Consider the following 21,249-nt stretch of genomic DNA (forward strand, 5'->3'; position numbering starts at 1 on the left):
ATCAGTCGTAGTCATCCATATCACATATATAGATATGTATATATATTTCTTTTGTTGACTGAAAAATATCATTATATTTAGAAAAAAATCTCCACTTATCCAGAAAAAATATTATTTTAGAGAATGATGATTATATTGTCCAAAATACAGTCGTCATCACTCTTTTTTTTTTTTTTAACATATCAGTCGTCGTCATCCACATCACATATATAGATATATATATTTCTTTTGTTGACTGAAAAAAAATGTCAATATATTTAGAAAAAAATCTGTACTCATCCAGAAAGAAATATTCTTTTAGGGAATGATGACTATAATTTTATTTTCTAACACATAAACTTGTTTGAAAATGCTAATGTTAAAAAATGGAAATATTTAAAAAGATTTGAACATATCAGTTATTCAAAATGATGAACATTTCAACAATACATATATCTCTTTTTTGCCATATATGTTTCCTTTTGTTGACAAAAATAATATACCACCATATTTAGAAAAAAATCCGTCTTTATCCTAATAAAATATATTATTTCAGAAAATAATGGATAAATCTTATTTTATTTTCTAACACATGTAATATTTTAATTTTTTATGTTAAGAATATATTATAGATACAACAACAATCAAAAATTATAGACACAACAAACAACTGGTAATAATAGAAGCATAAATATTATAATTTTAATATATTCATTTTGACATATATAAATATTAAAAATAAAATTTGGATTTATAATCGTATATGTATATTATTTTATATTCATTTTGACATATTATATATATATATATATATATAATGTACATATTCAAACATGACAATTTAAAATGTACAAGAATTTAAACCAAATAAATAAATTATAAATAAAATAATAAATATTAAATTTATTTTTATTATGATTTATAATAAATAAATTTTGAGAATAAAATTTAATTATAAAAATTTAATATAAAAAATAAATGTTAAACATGTTCTCTTCTTTAATTAATAAATCAAATATCTCAATATGTTTCTAAAAATAAATTGATTGATGGAGCCTTGTTGTATTTTTATTTTTAAGGTTATGTAATGTTGAATATTATAAAAATTCATTAAATCCTTAATAACAACTGTTTCAAATATACATTAGTCTAGTATTGTATTACCGTTAAATAAATATAATTATATTTATATGAATATAAGCATATTCTATAATATTTGACTACGTAAAAATAGTAAAACTGTATTAGTTACCTAAAGTTATTCAAAGTTAATATTAGATTTTGTTGGTAGATGAAAATAATGACACGTTTCATTGTTTTATAACGAAAACATTATATATAGCGATCACTTTAGAAATCTACGTTACAATTATAAATCCAAAGCAAAACATAAGAGATTATCGCCGTCGAGATCAAATGAGAGGTAAAGCTTATTTACATTACATTTTAAATAATTTAATGAATTTTTTTTCTTAGATTTTCAAAATAAGAGATTATCGTGTCAAGATCAAATGAAAGGTAAAACTTATTTACACTACATTTTAAAAAATTTAGTGAAATTTCTTTTGTAGAGATTTTGAAAATAAGAACTTGTTACAAAGTTAAATTTTATAAAAAAATCGTGACAATAATGATTTTTTGATACAAGTTATTAGAAGTCACTGAACTCATATCTCTACAAATCAAGAAGATGTTCAATCAGTATTCAAATTTAGGAGTCTAATTTTAAACTCTTTGCTAATAAATATATTTTATAATTAATTATGATTTGATTAATTACATGTATCTTTTTCAAAGAATTGTTATGAACGTTATCATCATTTTGTTTTGAAATATATATTTCAGTATATTTCAATTCATTTTAACTATGTTTTGGATTTAACGTTTTTTAAAAAATAACTACAAGAGTTGAATTTTGTTTGTTACTTTGAATGTTGTCTCTTGAAATTCCTACTTCGAAAAATTTTATATGATTATCGTATATTTGGCTTTGTTCATTGTTTAAAAAAACATAAAAAATATTGTCATTACTTACAAAGCTACATTAAAATAGTTAAAATAATTAATTTTAATTTATTTATATCAAACCATATTAATTTAATATTATCATATTTTCTAAAAATTAGTTATCGTTAGGCGTGAGCATGACATATATTTTAATTACTGTAAAACTTTCATAAAGACTATAAATTTAGTGTTGTAATTCCATTTTCAAGATAAATATTTACTTTTTTATTTTTTTATTTTCTTTTCTAAAGAAGAGAATAATTTAATAGTAAACATAAATTGTATAAGATTTTTTTGCATTGCGTTTCTTAGTATCAATACATAAATAAATGTATTTCTTCATGACCAAATTTTAATTTGCATTCTGCAAAATAATAGTGAGAAGCGTGTTTCCGCACTTGAAAAATGTAAAAAGTCTTTTTCATATGACTAAGAAATATTAGATAAAAGTATTTAGGAAACAAATACTGGTAAATATTGAATTCTGTAACATAATTTTTTAATGAAACAAATTCTAGATTTGGTCCATTGATTAATAGATAATTAGATTTACATGCATTTAAGTATCGAGAAAGTAAAAAAAAATTTATCTATTAATGCATAAATGCATGTATATCTAATTATCAAAGAATCAAAGGACTAAATATAAAATCTGTTTCAGTAAAATATTATGTTAAAATTTTTAAGATTTACCAGTATTTTTTTCCTAAATACATTTTCCTAATATCTTTTAGTCCTGTGAAAAAAGATTTTTACTCAAGTACGAAAACACGTCGATGCATGTATAGGATAGTATAATCTTATTAAAAAATATTTATAGCCTAGAAAATTTAATAAAAAGGAATGTATATTTATTTGAACAAAAAACTAGTGTATATGTATTTAGTTATCTACTTGAATTTTAATTAAATTTACAAATTATGATTGAAAACCAAATCTTAGAAATTGTCCCACATGTTTGCAATGATTTGTTTCAAAATAGCTATAACTTTTTTTGCAAATATAGTTTATATGATCCTGAAAAATAAATAATGAAAATAATAAAATAAAAAAAATAATAAATAATAAATAACAAAATAATAAAAATTTAAAAGTAAAAAAACAATAAAAAAATAAAAAATTATTTTGTCTTTCGAGAATATATTTTAGACTTATAACCAGTAGAAAAATAAAAAATATTAACTACAGTCAAGAAAAATATTAATCTTATCTTTATTGACCTGTGGTTAATATTTTTATTTTTTTACTAGTCATAAATCTAAAATATATCCTCTACCTAAAAAGACAAAAAAAAATAAAAATAAAATGAAGACAAATTTTTCATACCCCGCCGTCCCTATAAAATGGCACACACGTCCATGAACTCAAACACACAACAACAAACACAAAAAAAAAAAACACCATGACAAGGAGGAAGGTGAAACTTGCTTTCATCCTCAATAACGCCTCGAGAAAAGCCACATACAAAAAGAGGAAGAAAGGCTTGCTCAAAAAAGTGCATGAGCTATCCACTCTATGTGGGATTGCCGCTGGGGCTATCATTTACAGTCCCTACGATCCTACCCCTGAGGTGTGGCCTGATGCTGATGGCATCCAGCAAGTGATTGCTGCTTTCCGGAGTCTGCCGGAACTAGACCAGCACAAGAACATGGTCAATCAAGAGGAGTACGTCAAACAGAGGATAGAGAAAGCCGGAAAACTTCTGAAGAAGCAGACGAGGGACAACAGGGAGGCTCACTTCACTGAAGTCATGTATCAATGTCTCATGGGGAACATGGGAGTGGCGGGTGCTAGAGCCATGGATCTTAACGATCTAGGCTTTCTTATTGACCAGTATCTTCATTGTCTTGATCGCAGGATTGAGACTATACTAGGCTCGTCAAACATGGAGATTGGTGAATCCTCCAATGCTGTTGCTGCGGCTATGGATCAGGATCCTTCTGAGCCGGCTGGAACATTGCCCCTCCTGGAAGGTGCAACCGCTCCAGCCGCTGCTGTCCATGAGGTGGGTTCTTCCTCCTCCTCTGCTGCTGCTGCGGGTGCATCTTTCAATCAAATGTACCCGTTTCCTCAGAATCAGCAGATGTTTTATCAACCATCTGCCCCATTTGCTGGATACTACGAGCAGTCTCATAACCATAACCAGTTTATGGAGATGATGAACCATCCTGAGCACATGGCTTATGCTGCTAACCAAATGGGGTTCCCATATACGGACAATGCCCATCACTACCGTCAGCCTAACCAGCCTCAGCCGCAGCCGCAGCAGTTCTTCCCAGGTGAGTCCTCCGCTGCTCCGCAGCGTCAGTTCTTCCCAGGTGAATCCTCCGCTGCTCCACCACCACCCGGCACCTCAGGCAGTGAGCCACCTGCTACAGCTCCATTTCCTCCCAATAATATTTGGTTTCGTTAAGGTTTGGAGAGACGACGTTCACGTTATGATAAGACGACAAAGCTATGATTACTCTCACGTGTTTTCTTTGTGTTGCCGTTTTATTTGATGTTAAACGTTATTGAATTTGTGTGTTTTTAGTTTTTATTGCACTACATTTCTTGCTGTTGTTGTTTGTTTACACAGATATATTTATGTATCATCATCATTGATCAAAAAACAAAAAAAATTTATGTATCATCTTTATAATTCAATGAAATTTAAATTTTCTCTAGTTAATCTCTTTTTATATTAGAGTTTCAAAAAAAAACTCTTTTTATATTAGACTTGAAGAACTGACTTGCAGTATATATATTATTAGTTCACATGAAAAAATAATAAGTAATAAAAAGTAGTTCATACATTAGACTTGAAGAATTTACGTGAAGTACATATATTGTCAAAAAATAAAAAACAAAAAAGAAAAATAGTAAAAAACAAATAAGAAAAATAGTAAAAACAGAAAAAATAAAAGGAAAATGTCAAAATAATTTTATTTTTTTTAAAACAAAACAGAAATACAAAAATTAAGTTCACATGATCCAGATGATTGGATTCAGGGTTATGGGACATTTAGTAACAACAACATTTTTTGTTGTTGTTGTTGTTGTTGTTGTTTTACACAGATATATTTATGTATCATCTTTTTAATTCAATAAAATTTAAAATTTCTCTAGTAAATCTCTTTTATATTATACTTGAAGAACTGACGTGGAGTACATATATTAGTTCACATGAAAAATAATAAGTAATAAAATAATAGTTCATATATTAGACTCGAAGAATTTACTTGCAGTATATATATTGTCAAGAAGTCAAATAAAAACATATAAGAAAAGAATAGTAAAAAACAGAAAAAAGGAAAATGTCAAAATCATTTGATTTTTTAAAACAAAACAGAAATACAAAAAATTAGTTCACATGATCCTAGATGATTAGATTCAGGGTTATGGGACATTGAGTAAAAAGCGGTTACCTAATATATTACCAAGTTCTTGTTAGTAGATCTAAGTTTTACATAGCATTTTAATCACTGAATAGTCTTAATCTATTTAGATAGTTTCTTGAAAAATTATATTTATTAAATATTAATAGAATAGTTTAATCTATTTAGATAATTTTTGAGAATGGAATATTTTCTATTGAATTTTAATAATTCAAAATTATATACGTTTATTTAAACTTGAGAGCATGTTATGTTATCCTTTGACAAATGTTTTGAATTACTTTAACGTTGATTTGAATACAAATATGTGTTTCTTTGTAAATAGTAAACTTTATACAAACTTTAATTAGTAGGTTAGTGGTAAGTAGTTGCTACTCTTTTGGGGCCGAATCCAAAGATAAATTAACATGCTTTAATTTCTTAGATTATTAGATTCAGCCCCATAATTAATTTTATGGGTTTGTTAAGATATTTTATCGGAAATTTATTTTATCTTTATAATTAGTTAAATGGTACGTAGAATCAAATAGCCTTTATCAAAGCCTTTTTTTTTTAATAAAATATTGTTTTGAGGATAAAAAATAATCATAATTTCAGAGATTAAAACTGGCCCCATAATGTTGTTTTGAGAATAAAAAATAAAGAGCTGTTATTTTTTCAATAAACTATTTGGCAACCTGTAAAACTTATTAAACACCTGAATAAAATTATTATCCCGAGAATTTATTAATTAATAAGATATAATTTATTAATTATTATTCCGAGATGCAATGTATGATAGATTATAGATATGATTTCATAAATAGTCATTTAATCCTAAAGGCTAAGAATAGGTAAGTGATCTGAGTCAATGTAGTATGCGTCATTCCAGCTAACGTGATGAATGCCTATAAGTTTCATACTTACTCGTATACACACACGTCACCAGCAATTTACCAACTTTAGTTACAATATGTATCTTCATAAATTATTTTTTTCACTGTTATAAAATTACATTTTAAAGCTATTAAGATGGTATTATCCGAATTATACAAGTGATTACATCCTTAGTGATGAAAAAGTCTTAGTAGCCTTTTATGTTATTTGAGAAATAATCTCAGTCTTTTGCAAAAAAAAGAAATAATCTCACAGTGAGGATTCACCAATAAATTTTCGTTACTGATTAGTGATTACATACGACGTGGCATTACGTACATATCCAGGACCGGTGCATATATTTCAAAATTTGCTTAAGGCCTAAGCCAATATAGAAAATATAAAAATAATGAAAATATGTAGCGTAAGATTTTTAAACACAGTCCATGCACCCTAAGCAGCTTCTTATGTTGCCTATCCCCCCGGTCGGGCCTGCACATATCATACAATTAACAAAGGATTTTCATCTAATTAATAGCAACATTTGCCAACTGGAAGTCAAAACACTATTTCATTTCAACCATCCACAACTTTATAAACTGACTCCTCACAAGAAGAAACATAGAAACATGTTAACACATAGAATTTGAGAAAAATTCAAAAAATATGACAATATTGTTTGAAACTTTTGTTGTCTTTGTTTCATAAGATAATAACGATTTGACTCTGGTTATTCCATTGATTTAAGGAATATATACAGTTTTAGTAAATTAATTGATAAAAAATAAGAACAATGCTCATGTACCATGAAAGAGAGTTTAACATAAATTAACATAAATTTAGAATGTGGTAAGAAATTTTAAAACAACATTAAAGATTATAGGCTTCACTGTATAGAGAATTTACCGAAAATTCAATATTTTCGTAGGGGTTAACACATAGAATTTGAAAAAAATTAAAAAATATGACAATACTGTTTCAATACATAGTTGCATCCTTCAATAACATATGATGATGTTTAAAAAAGTTTGAAACCTTGTTGTCTCCGTTTCTCAAAAAAGTTTGAAACCTTTGTTGTCTCCATTTCTCTAGGGAATATCAATTTTATAGTAGTTAAGTCCACTAATTTAAGAAGTATATGCAGTTTTACTAAATTTTTGATAAAAAAATTAAAACGATGTTCATTAAGTCCACTAATTTAATGAAGCATATGATCTTAGGGGTTGTTTTTTAAATTTATAAACACATTCTACATTTGTATTATTGTATATTAAACTCATTTTCATGGTACATGGGCATCGTTTTAATTTTTGTCACTTAATTTAGTAAAACTTCATAATACTCCCTAAATTGGTGGACTAACCACTATAAAATCGCTATTCTCTAGAAAACCGGAGACAAAAAAAGGTTCCAAACCTCTATCACTTTCATCATATGTTAGTGAATGATGCAACTATGCACTAAAACAGGTTTTTCATATTTCTAAATTTTTCTCAAAATCTATGGGCTAACCCCTACGAAAATACTGAATTTTTTGGTAAATGCTATAATAATGAAGCATATGATCTTTGGGGTTACTTTTAAACATCTAAACACATTCTACACTTGTATTAATGTATATTAAACTCATTTTCATGGTACATGGACATCGTTTTATTTTTTTGTCACTTAATTTTTTAAAACTTCATAATACCCCCTAAATTGGTGGACTAACCACTATAAAATCACTATTTTCTAGGGAAATGGAGACAACAAAAGTTTCAAACCTCTTTGACCTTCATCATATGTTAGTGAAGGATGCAACTATGCATTAAAACAGATTTTTCATATTTTTTGAATTTTTCAGTAAATGCTCTTTGGGGTTGTTTTAAAATTTCTAAACACATTCTACATTTGTATTAATGTATATTAAACTCTCTTTCATGGTACATGGGCATCGTTTTATTTTTTTGTCAATTAATGTAATAAAACTTTATAATACTCCCTAGATTAGTGGACTAAGCACTATAAAATCGCTATTCTCTAGAAAAACGGGGACAAAAAACGTTCCAAACCTCCTTGAACTTCATCATATGTTAGTGAAGCATGCAACTATGCATTAAAACAGATTTTTCATATTTTTGAATTTTTCTCAAAATCTATGGGCTAACCCCTACGAAAATACTGAATTTTTGGTAAATGCTATAATAATGAAGCATATGATCTTTGGGGTTACTTTTAAACTTCTAAACACATTCTAAATTTGTATTAATGTATCTTAAACTCATTTTCATGGTACATGAGCATCGGTTTTTTTTTTTGTCACTTAATTTTGTAAAACTTCATAATACTCCCTAAATTGGTGGACTAACCACTATAAAATCACTATTTTCTAGGGAAATGAAGACAACAAAAGTTCCAAACCTCTTTGACCTTCATCATATGTTAGTGAAGGATGCAACTATGCATTAAAACAGAATTTTCATATTTTTGAAATTTTCTCAAAATCTATAGGCTAACCCCCCTACGAAAATACTGATTTTTTCGGTAAATGCTCTAATAATGAAGCATATGATCTTAGGGGTTGTTTTTTAAATTTCTAAACACATTCTACATTTGTATTAATGTATATTAAACTTTTTTTCATGGTACATGGGCATCATTTTAATTTTTGTCACTTAATTTAGTAAAACTTCATAATACTCCCTAAATTGGTGGACTAACCACTATAAAATCGCTATTCTCTAGAAAACCGGAGACAAAAAAAGGTTCCAAACCTCTATCACTTTCATCATATGTTAGTGAAGGATGCAACTATGCACTAAAACAGGTTTTTCATATTTTAAATTTTTCTCAAAATCTATGGGCTAACACCCCTACGAAAATACTGAATGTTTTGGTAAATGCTATAATAATGAAGCATATGATCTTTGGGGTTACTTTTAAACTTCTAAACACATTCTACATTTGTATTAATGTATATTAAACTCATTTTCATGGTACATGGGCATCGTTTTATTTTTTTGTCACTTAATTTTGTAAAACTTCATAATACTCCATAGATTGGTAGACTATGCACTATAAAATCACTATTTTCTAGGGAAATGGAGACAAGAAAAGTTCCAAACCTCTTTGACCTTCATCATATGTTAGTGAAGGATTCAACTATGCATTAAAACAGATTTTTCATATTTTTGAATTTTTCTCAAAATATATGGGCTAACCCTTTCGAAAATACTGAATTTTTCAGTAAATGCTCTAATAATGAAGCATATGATCTTTGGGGTTGTTTTAAAATTTCTAAACACATTCTACATTTGTATTAATGTATATTAAACTCTCTTGCATGGTACATGGGTATCGTTTTATTTTTTTGTCAATTAATTTAGTAAAACTTTATAATACTCCCTAGATTGGTGGACTAAGCACTATAAAATTGCTATTCTCTAGAAAAACGGAGACAAAAAACGTTCCAAACCTCCTTGAACTTCATCATATGTTAGTGAAGGATGCAACTATGCATTAAAACAGATTTTTCATATTTTTGAATTTTTGTCAAAATCTATGGGCTAACCCCTACGAAAATACTGATTTTTTTGGTAAATGCTATAATAATGAAGCATATGATCTTTGGGGTTACTTTTAAACTTATAAACACATTCTACATTTGTATTAATGTATATTAAACTCATTTTCATGGTACATGGGCATCGTTTTATTTTTAGTCACTTAATTTTGTAAAACTTCATAATACTCCCTAAATTGGTGGACTAACCACTATAAAATCACTATTTTCTAGGGAAATGGAGACAACAAAAGTTCCAAACCTCTTTGACCTTCATCATATGTTAGTGAAGGATGCAACTATGCATTAAAACAGATTTTTCATATTTTTTGAATTTTTCTCAAAATCTATGGGCTAACCCCCCCTAGGAAAATACTGAATTTTTCGGTAAATGCTCTAATAATGAAGCATATGATCTTTGGTGTTGTTTTAAAATTTCTAAACACATTTTGCATTTGTATTAATGTATATTAAACTCTCTTTCATGGTACATGGGCATCATTTTATTTTTTTGTCAATTAATGTAGTAAAACTTTATAATACTCCCTAGATTGGTGGACTAAGCACTATAAAATCGCTATTCTCTAGAAAAACGGAGACAAAAAACGTTCCAAACCTCTTTGAACTTCATCATATGTTAGTGAATGATGCAACTATGCATTAAAACAGATTTTTCATATTTTTGAATTTTTCTCAAAATCTATGGGCTAACCCCTATGAAAATACTGAATTTTTTGGTAAATGCTAAAATAATGAAGCATATGATCTTTGGGGTTACTTTTAAACATCTAAACACATTCTACATTTGTATTAATGTATATTAAACTCATTTTCATGGTACATGGGCATCGTTTTATTTTTTTGTCACTTAATTTTGTAAAACTTTATAATACTCCCTAAATTGGTGGACTAACCACTATAAAATCACTATTTTATAGGGAAATGGAGACAACAAAAGTTTCAAACCTCTTTGACCTTCATCATATGTTAGTGAAGGATGCAACTATGCATTAAAACAGATTTTTCATATTTTTTGAATTTTTCTCAAAATCTATGGGCTAAACCCCTTCGAAAATACTGAATTTTTCAGTAAATGCTCTAATAATGAAGCATATGATCTTTGGGGTTGTTATAAAATTTCTAAACACATTCTACATTTGTATTAATGTATATTAAACACTCTTTCATGGTACATGGGCATCGTTTTATTTTTTTGTCAATTAATGTAGTAAAACTTTATAATACTTCCTAGGTTGGTGGACTAAGCACTATAAAATCGCTATTCTCTAGAAAAACGGTATGTTAGTGAAGGATGCAATTATGCATTAAAACAGAATTTTCATATTTTTGAAATTTTCTCAAAATCTATAGGCTAACCCCCCCTACGAAAATACTGATTTTTTCGGTAAATGCTCTAATAATAAAGTATATGATCTTAGGGGTTGTTTTTTAATTTTCTAAACACATTCTACATTTGTATTAATGTATATTAAACTCATTTTCGTGGTACATGGGCATCGTTTTAATTTTTGTCACTTAATTTAGTAAAACTTCATAATACTCCCTAAATTGGTGGACTAACCACTATAAAATCGCCATTCTCTAGAAAACCGGAGACAAAAAAAGGTTCCAAACCTCTATCACTTTTATCATATGTTAGTGAATGATGCAACTATGCACTAAAACAGGTTTTTCATATTTTTGAATTTTTCTCAAAATCTATGGGCTAACCTCCACGAAAATACTGATTTTTTTGGTAAATGCTATAATAATGAAGCATATGATCTTTGGGGTTACTTTTAAACTTCTAAACACATTATACATTTGTATTAATGTATATTAAACTGATTTTCATGGTACATGGGCATCGTTTTATTTTTTTGTCACTTAATTTTGTAAAACTTCATAATACTCCCTAAATTGGTGGACTAACCACTATAAAATCACTATTTTCTAGGGAAATGGAGACAACAAAAGTTTCAAACCTCTTTGACCTTCATCATATGTTAGTGAAGGATGCAACTATGCATTAAAACAGATTTTTCATATTTTTGAATTTTTCTCAAAATCTATGGGCTAACCCCTTCGAAAATACTGAATTTTTCAGTAAATGCTCTAATAATGAAGCATATGATCTTTGGGGTTGTTTTTAAATTTCTAAACACATTCTACATTTGTATTAATGTATATTAAACTCTCTTTCATGGTACATGGGCATCGTTTTATTTTTTTGTCAATTAATGTAGTAAAACTTTATAATACTCCCTAGATTAGTGGACTAAGCACTATAAAATCGCTATTCTCTAGAAAAACGGAGACAAAAAACGTTCCAAACCTCCTTGAACTTCATCATATGTTAGTGAAGCATGCAACTATGCATTAAAACAGATTTTTCATATTTTTGAATTTTTCTCAAAATCTATGGGATAACCCCTACGAAAATACTGAATTTTTGGTAAATGCTATAATAATAAAGCATATGATCTTTGGGGTTACTTTTAAACTTCTAAACACATTCTACATTTGTATTAATGTATATTAAACTCATTTTCATGGTACATGGGTATCATTTTATTTTTTTGTCACTTAATTTTGTAAAACTTCATAATACTCCCTAAATTGGTGGACTTACCACTATAAAATCACTATTTTCTAGGGAAATGGAGACAACAAAAGTTTCAAACCTCTTTGACCTTCATCATATGTTAGTGAAGGATGCAACTATGCATTAAAACAGATTTTTCATATTTTTTGAATTTTTCTCAAAATCTATGGGCTAAACCCCTTCGAAAATACTGAATTTTTCAGTAAATGCTCTAATAATGAAGCATATGATCTTTGGGGTTGTTTTAAAATTTCTAAACACATTCTACATTTGTATTAATGTATATTAAACTCTCTTTCATGGTACATGGGCATCGTTTTATTTTTTTGTCAATTAATGTAGTAAAACTTTATAATACTTCCTAGGTTGGTGGACTAAGCACTATAAAATCGCTATTCTCTAAAAAAACGGAGACAAAAAACGTTTTGAACCTCCTTGAACTTCATCATATGTTAGTGAAGCATGCAACTATGCATTAAAACAGATTTTTCATATTTTTGAATTTTTCTCAAAATCTATGGGCTAACCCCTACGAAAATACTAAATTTTTGGTAAATGCTATAATAATGAAGCATATGATCTTTGGGGTTACTTTTAAACTTCTAAACACATTCTACATTTGTATTAATGTATATTAAACTCATTTTCATGGTACATGGGCATCGTTTTATTTTTTTGTCACTTAATTTTGTAAAACTTCATAATACTCCCTAAATTGGTGGACTAACCACTATAAAATCACTATTTTCTAGGGAAATGGAGACAACAAAAGTTCCAAACCTCTTAGACCTTCATCATATGTTAGTGAAGGATGCAACTATGCATTAAAACAGAATTTTCATATTTTTGAAATTTTCTCAAAATCTATAGGCTAACCCCCCCTACGAAAATACTGATTTTTTCGGTAAATGCTCTAATAATGAAGCATATGATCTTAGGGGTTGTTTTTTAAATTTCTAAACACATTCTACATTTGTATTAATGTATATTAAACTCATTTTCATGGTACATGGGCATCGTTTTAATTTTTGTCACTTAATTTAGTAAAACTTCATAATACTCCCTAAATTGGTGGACTAACCACTATAAAATCGCTATTCTCTAGAAAACCGGAGACAAAAAAAGGTTCCAAACCTCTATCACTTTCATCATATGTTAGTGAATGATGCAACTATGCACTAAAACAGGTTTTTCATATTTTTCAATTTTTCTCAAAATCTATGGGCTAACAACCCCCACGAAAATACTGATTTTTTTGGTAAATGCTATAATAATGAAGCATATGATCTTTGGGGTTACTTTTAAACTTCTAAACACATTCTACATTTGTATTAATGTATATTAAACTGATTTTCATGGTACATGGGCATCGTTTTATTTTTTTGTCACTTAATTTTGTAAAACTTCATAATACTCCCTAAATTGGTGGACTAACCACTATAAAATCACTATTTTCTAGGGAAATGGAGACAACAAAAGTTTCAAACCTCTTTGACCTTCATCATATGTTAGTGAAGGATGCAACTATGCATTAAAACAGATTTTTCATATTTTTTGAATTTTTCTCAAAATCTATGGGCTAACCCCTTCGAAAATACTGAATTTTTCAGTAAATGCTCTAATAATGAAGCATATGATCTTTGGGGTTGTTTTTAAATTTCTAAACACATTCTACATTTGTATTAATGTATATTAAACTCTCTTTCATGGTACATGGGCATCGTTTTATTTTTTTGTCAATTAATGTAGTAAAACTTTATAATACTCCCTAGATTGGTGGACTAAACACTATAAAATCGCTATTCTCTAGAAAAACGGAGACAAAAAACGTTCCAAACCTCCTTGAACTTCATCATATGTTAGTGAAGCATGCAACTATGCATTAAAACAGATTTTTCATATTTTTGAATTTTTCTCAAAATCTATGGGCTAACCCCTACGAAAATACTGAATTTTTGGTAAATGCTATAATAATGAAGCATATGATCTTTGGGGTTACTTTTAAACTTCTAAACACATTCTACATTTGTATTAATGTATATTAAACTCATTTTCATGGTACATGGGCATCGTTTTATTTTTTTGTCACTTAATTTTGTAAAACTTCATAATACTCCCTAAATTGGTGGACTAACCACTATAAAATCGCTATTCTCTAGAAAACCGGAGACAAAAAAAGGTTCCAAACCTCTATCACTTTCATCATATGTTAGTGAAGGATGCAACTATGCACTAAAACAGGTTTTTCATATTTTTGAATTTTTCTCAAAATCTATGGACTAACCCTACGAAAATACTGAATTTTTTGGTAAATGCTATAATAATGAAGCATATGATCTTTGGGGTTACTTTTAAACTTCTAAACACATTCTACATTTGTATTAATGTATATTAAACTCATTTTCATGGTACATGGGCATCGTTTTATTTTTTGTCACTTAATTTTGTAAAACTTCATAATACTCCCTAAATTGGTGGACTAACCACTATAAAATCACTATTTTCTAGGGAAATGGAGACAACAAAAGTTTCAAACCTCTTTGACCTTCATCATATGTTAGTGAAGGATGCAACTATGCATTAAAACAGAATTTTCATATTTTTGAAATTTTCTCAAAATCTATAGGCTAACCCCCCTACGAAAATACTGATTTTTTCGGTAAATGCTCTAATAATGAAGCATATGATCTTTGGGGTTGTTTTAAAATTTCTAAACACATTCTACATTTGTATTAATGTATATTAAACTCTATTTCATGGTACATGGGCATCGTTTTATTTTTTTGTCAATTAATGTAGTAAAACTTTATAATACTCCATAGATTGGTGGACTAAGCACTATAAAATCGCAATTCTCTAGAAAAACGGAGACAAAAATCGTTCCAAACCTCCTTGAACTTCATCATATGTTAGTGAAACATGCAACTATGCATTAAAACAGATTTTTCATATTTTTGAATTTTTCTCAAAATCTATGGGCTAACCCCTACGAAAATACTGAATTTTTGGTAAATGCTATAATAATGAAGCATATGATCTTTGGGGTTAATTTTAAACTTCTAAACACATTCTACATTTGTATTAATGTATATTAAACTCATTTTCATGGTACATGGGCATCGTTTTATTTTTTTGTCACTTAATTTTGTAAAACTTCATAATACTCCCTAAATTGGTGGACTAACCACTATAAAATCACTATTTTCTAGGGAAATGGAGACAACAAAAGTTCCAAACCTCTTTGACCTTCATCATATGTTAGTGAAGGATGCAACTATGCATTAAAATAGAATTTTCATATTTTTGAAATTTTCTCAAAATCTATAGGCTAACCCCCCCTACGAAAATACTGATTTTTTCGGTAAATGCTCTAATAATGAAGCATATGATCTTAGGGGTTGTTTTTTAAATTTCTAAACACATTCTACATTTGTATTAATGTATATTAAACTCATTTTCATGGTACATGGGCATCGTTTTAATTTTTGTCACTTAATTTAGTAAAACTTCATAATACTCCCTAAATTGGTGGACTAACCACTATAAAATCGCTATTCTCTAGAAAACCGGAGACAAAAAAAGGTTCCAAACCTCTATCACTTTCATCATATGTTAGTGAAGGATGCAACTATGCACTAAAACAGGTTTTTCATATTTTTGAATTTTTCTCAAAATCTATGGGCTAACCCCTACGAAAATACTGAATTTTTTGGTAAATGCTATAATAATGAAGCATATGATCTTTGGGGTTACTTTTAAACTTCTAAACACATTCTACATTTGTATTAATGTATATTAAACTCATTTTCATGGTACATGGGCATCGTTTTATTTTTTTGTCACTTAATTTTGTAAAACTTCATAATACTCCCTAGATTGGTGGACTAAGCACTATAAAATCGCTATTCTCTAGAAAAACGGAGACAAAAAACGTTCCAAACCTCCTTGAACTTCATCATATGTTAGTGAAGCATGCAACTATGCATTAAAACAGATTTTTCATATTTTTGAATTTTTGTCAAAATCTATGGGCTAACCCTTACGAAAATACTGATTTTTTCGGTAAATGCTCTAATAATGAAGCATATGATCTTTGGGGTTGTTTTAAAATTTCTAAACACATTCTACATTTGTCAATTAATGTAGTAAAACTTTATAATACACCCTAGATTGGTGGACTAAGCACTATAAAATCGCTATTCTCTAGAAAAACGGAGACAAAAAACGTTCCAAACCTCCTTGAACTTCATCATATGTTAGTGAAGCATGCAACTATGCATTAAAACAGATTTTTCATATTTTTGAATTTTTGTCAAAATCTATGGGCTAACCCTTACGAAAATACTGAATTTTTTGGTAAATGCTATAATAATGAAGCATATGATCTTTGGGGTTACTTTTAAACTTCTAAACACATTCTACATTTGTATTAATGTATATTAAACTCATTTTCATGGTACATGGGCATCGTTTTATTTTTTTGTCACTTAATTTTGTAAAACTTCATAATACTCCCTAAATTGGTGGACTAACCACTATAAAATCACTATTTTCTAGGGAAATGGAGACAACAAAAGTTCCAAACCTCTTTGACCTTCATCATATGTTAGTGAAGGATGCAACTATGCATTAAAACAGAATTTTCATATTTTTGAAATTTTCTCAAAATCTATAGGCTAACTCCCCCTACGAAAATACTTATTTTTCGGTAAATGCTCTAATAATGAAGCATATGATCTTAGGGGTTGTTTTTTAAATTTCTAAACACATTCTACATTTTTATTAATGAATATTAAACTCTCTTTCATGGTACATGGGCATCATTTTATATTTTTGTCAATTAATTTAGTAAAACTTTATAATACTCCCTAGATTGGTGGACTAAGCACTATAAAATCGCTATTCTCTAGAAAAACGGAGACAAAAAACGTTCCAAACCTCCTTGAACTTCATCATATGTTAGTGAAGCATGCAACTATGCATTAAAACAGATTTTTCATATTTTTGAATTTTTGTCAAAATCTATGGGCTAACCCCTACGAAAATACTGAATTTTTTGGTAAATGCTATAATAATGAAGCATATGATCTTTGGGGTTACTTTTAAACATCTAAACACATTCTACATTTGTATTAATGTATATTAAACTCATTTTCATGGTACATGGGCATCGTTTTATTTTTTTGTCACTTAATTTTGTAAAACTTCATAATACTCCCTAAATTGGTGGACTAACCACTATAAAATCACTATTTTCTAGGGAAATGGAGACAACAAAAAGTTCCAAACCTCTTTGACCTTCATCATATGTTAGTGAAAGATGCAACTATGCATTAAAACAGATTTTTCATATTTTTGAAATTTTCTCAAAATCTATAGGCTAACCCCCCCTACGAAAATACTGATTTTTCGGTAAATGCTCTAATAATGAAGCATATGATCTTAGGGTTTTTTTTAAAATTTCTAAACACATTCTACATTTGTATTAATGTATATTAAACTCTCTTTCATGGTACATGGGCATCGTTTTATTTTTTTGTCAATTAATGTAGTAAAACTTTATAATACTCCCTAGATTGGTGGACTAAGCACTATAAAATCGCTATTCTCTAGAAAAACGGAGACAAAAAACGTTCCAAACCTCTTTGAACTTCATCATATGTTAGTGAAGGATGCAACTATGCATTAAAACAGATTTTTCATATTTTTGAATTTTTCTCAAAATCTATGGGCTAACCCCTACGAAAATACTGATTTTTTTGGTAAATGCTATAATAATGAAGCATATGATCTTTGGGGTTACTTTTAAACATCTAAACACATTCTACATTTGTATAAATGTATATTAAACTCATTTTTATGGTACACGGGCATCGTTTTATTTTTTTTTGTAAAACTTCATAATACTCCCTAAATTGGTGGACTAACCACTATAAAATCACTATTTTCTAGGGAAATGGAGACAACAAAAGTTTCAAACCTCTTTGACCTTCATCATATGTTAGTGAAGGATGCAACTATGCATTAAAACAGATTTTTCATATTTTTGAATTTTCTCAAAATCTATGGGCTAACCCCTTCGAAAATACTGAATTTTTCTGTAAATGCTCTAATAATGAAACATATGATCTTTGGGGTTGTTTTAAAATTTCTAACACATTCTACATTTGTATTAATGTATATTAAACTCTCTTTCATGGTACATGGGCATCGTTTTATTTTTTGTCAATTAATGTAGTAAAACTTTATAATACTCCCTAGATTGGTGGACTAAGCACTATAAAATCGCTATTCTCTAGAAAAACGGAGACAAAAAACGTTCCAAACCTCTTTGAACTTCATCATATGTTAGTGAAGGATGCAACTATGCATTAAAACAGATTTTTCATATTTTTGAATTTTTCTCAAAATCTATGGGCTAACCCCTTCGAAAATACTGAATTTTTCAGTAAATGCTCTAATAATGAAGCATATGATCTTTGGGGTTGTTTTAAAATTTCTAAACACATTCTACATTTGTATTAATGTATATTAAACTCTCTTTCATGGTACATGGGCATCGTTTTATTTTTTTGTCAATTAATGTAGTAAAACTTTATAATACTCCCTAGATTGGTGGACTAAGCACTATAAAATCGCTATTCTCTAGAAAAACGGAGACAAAAAACGTTCCAAACCTCCTTGAACTTCATCATATGTTAGTGAAGCATGCAACTATGCATTAAAACAGATTTTTCATATTTTTGAATTTTTGTCAAAATCTATGGGCTAACCCCTACGAAAATACTGAATTTTTGGTAAATGCTATAATAATGAAGCATATGATCTTTGGGGTTACTTTTAAACATCTAAACACATTCTACATTTGTATTAATGTATATTAAACTCATTTTCATGGTACATGGGCATCGTTTTATTTTTTTGTCACTTAATTTTGTAAAACTTCATAATACTCCCTAAATTGGTGGACTAACCACTATAAAATCACTATTTTCTAGGGAAATGGAGACAACAAAAAGTTCCAAACCTCTTTGACATTCATCATATGTTAGTGAAAGATGCAACTATGCATTAAAACAGATTTTTCATATTTTTGAAATTTTCTCAAAATCTATAGGCTAACCCCCCTTACGAAAATACTGATTTTTTCGGTAAATGCTCTAATAATGAAGCATATGATCTTAGGTTTTTTTTTAAATTTCTAAACACATTCTACATTTGTATTAATGTATATTAAACTCTCTTTCATGGTACATGGGCATCGTTTTATTTTTTTGTCAATTAATGTAGTAAAACTTTATAATACTCCCTAGATTGGTGGACTAAGCACTATAAAATCGCTATTCTCTAGAAAAACGGAGACAAAAAACGTTCCAAACCTCTTTGAACTTCATCATATGTTAGTGAAGGATGCAACTATGCATTAAAACAGATTTTTCATATTTTTGAATTTTTCTTAAAATCTATGGGCTAACCCCTACGAAAATACTGAATTTTTTGGTAAATGCTATAATAATGAAGCATATGATCTTTGGGGTTACTTTTAAACATCTAAACACATTCTACATTTGTATAAATGTATATTAAACTCATTTTTATGGTACATGGGCATCGTTTTATTTTTTTTGTAAAACTTCATAATACTCCCTAAATTGGTGGACTAACCACTATAAAATCACTATTTTCTAGGGAAATGGAGACAACAAAAGTTTCAAACCTCTTTGACCTTCATCATATGTTAGTGAAGGATGCAACTATGCATTAAAACAGATTTTTCATATTTTTGAATTTTCTCAAAATCTATGGGCTAACCCCTTCGAAAATACTGAATTTTTCAGTAAATGCTCTAATAATGAAACATATGATCTTTGGGGTTGTTTTAAAATTTCTAAACACATTCTACATTTGTATTAATGTATATTAAACTCTCTTTCATGGTACATGGGCATCGTTTTATTTTTTTGTCAATTAATGTAGTAAAACTTTATAATACTCCCTAGATTGGTGGACTAAGCACTATAAAATCGCTATTCTCTAGAAAAACGGAGACAAAAAACGTTCCAAACCTCTTTGAACTTCATCATATGTTAGTGAAGGATGCAACTATGCATTAAAACAGATTTTTCATATTTTTTGAATTTTTCTCAAAATCTATGGGCTAACCCCTTCGAAAATACTGAATTTTTCAGTAAATGCTCTAATAATGAAGCATATGATCTTTGGGGTTGTTTTAAAATTTCTAAACACATTCTACATTTGTATTAATGTATATTAAACTCTCTTTCATGGTACATGGGCATCGTTTTATTTTTTGTCAATTAATGTAGTAAAACTTTATAATACTCCCTAGATTGGTGGACTAAGCACTATAAAATCGCTATTCTCTAGAAAAACGGAGACAAAAAACGTTCCAAACCACCTTGAACTTCATCATATGTTAGTGAAGGATGCAACTATGCATTAAAACAGATTTTTCATATTTTTGAATTTTTGTCAAAATCTATGGGCTAACCCTTACGAAAATACTGATTTTTTTGGTAAATGCTATAATAATGAAGCATATGATCTTTGGGGTTACTTTTAAACTTATAAACCCATTCTACATTTGTATTAATGTATATTAAACTCATTTTCATGGTACATGGGCATCGTTTTATTTTTTGTCACTTAATTTGTAAAACTTCATAATACTCCCTAAATTGGTGGACTAACCACTATAAAATCACTATTTTCTAGGGAAATGGAGACAACAAAAGTTCCAAACCTCTTTGACCTTCATCATATGTTAGTGAAGGATGCAAATATGCATTAAAACAGATTTTTCATATTTTTTGAATTTTTCTCAAAATCTATGGGCTAACCCCCCCTACGAAAATACTGAA

General features: G+C 28.5%; 1 protein-coding gene across 1 annotated transcript; it reads left to right on the forward strand.

Moving 5' to 3' along the window:
* The first annotated feature begins 971 nt into the window (after positions 1-971).
* On the forward strand, positions 972-7,093 carry LOC111212963 (agamous-like MADS-box protein AGL80). Its single transcript, XM_048780117.1, has one exon. The coding sequence runs from the start codon at positions 3,389-3,391 to the stop codon at positions 4,397-4,399; it is 1,011 nt and encodes a 336-aa protein (XP_048636074.1). The 5' UTR covers positions 972-3,388; the 3' UTR covers positions 4,400-7,093.
* Positions 7,094-21,249: the final 14,156 nt, after the last annotated feature.

This window comes from Brassica napus, chromosome A5, assembly GCF_020379485.1.
Source record: "Brassica napus cultivar Da-Ae chromosome A5, Da-Ae, whole genome shotgun sequence".
NCBI lineage: Eukaryota > Viridiplantae > Streptophyta > Magnoliopsida > Brassicales > Brassicaceae > Brassica > Brassica napus.

Bases quoted from the DNA above. Each gene is read 5' to 3' on its own strand.
- LOC111212963 (XM_048780117.1), top strand. From the start codon at position 3,389: ATGACAAGGAGGAAGGTGAAACTTGCTTTCATCCTCAATAACGCCTCG.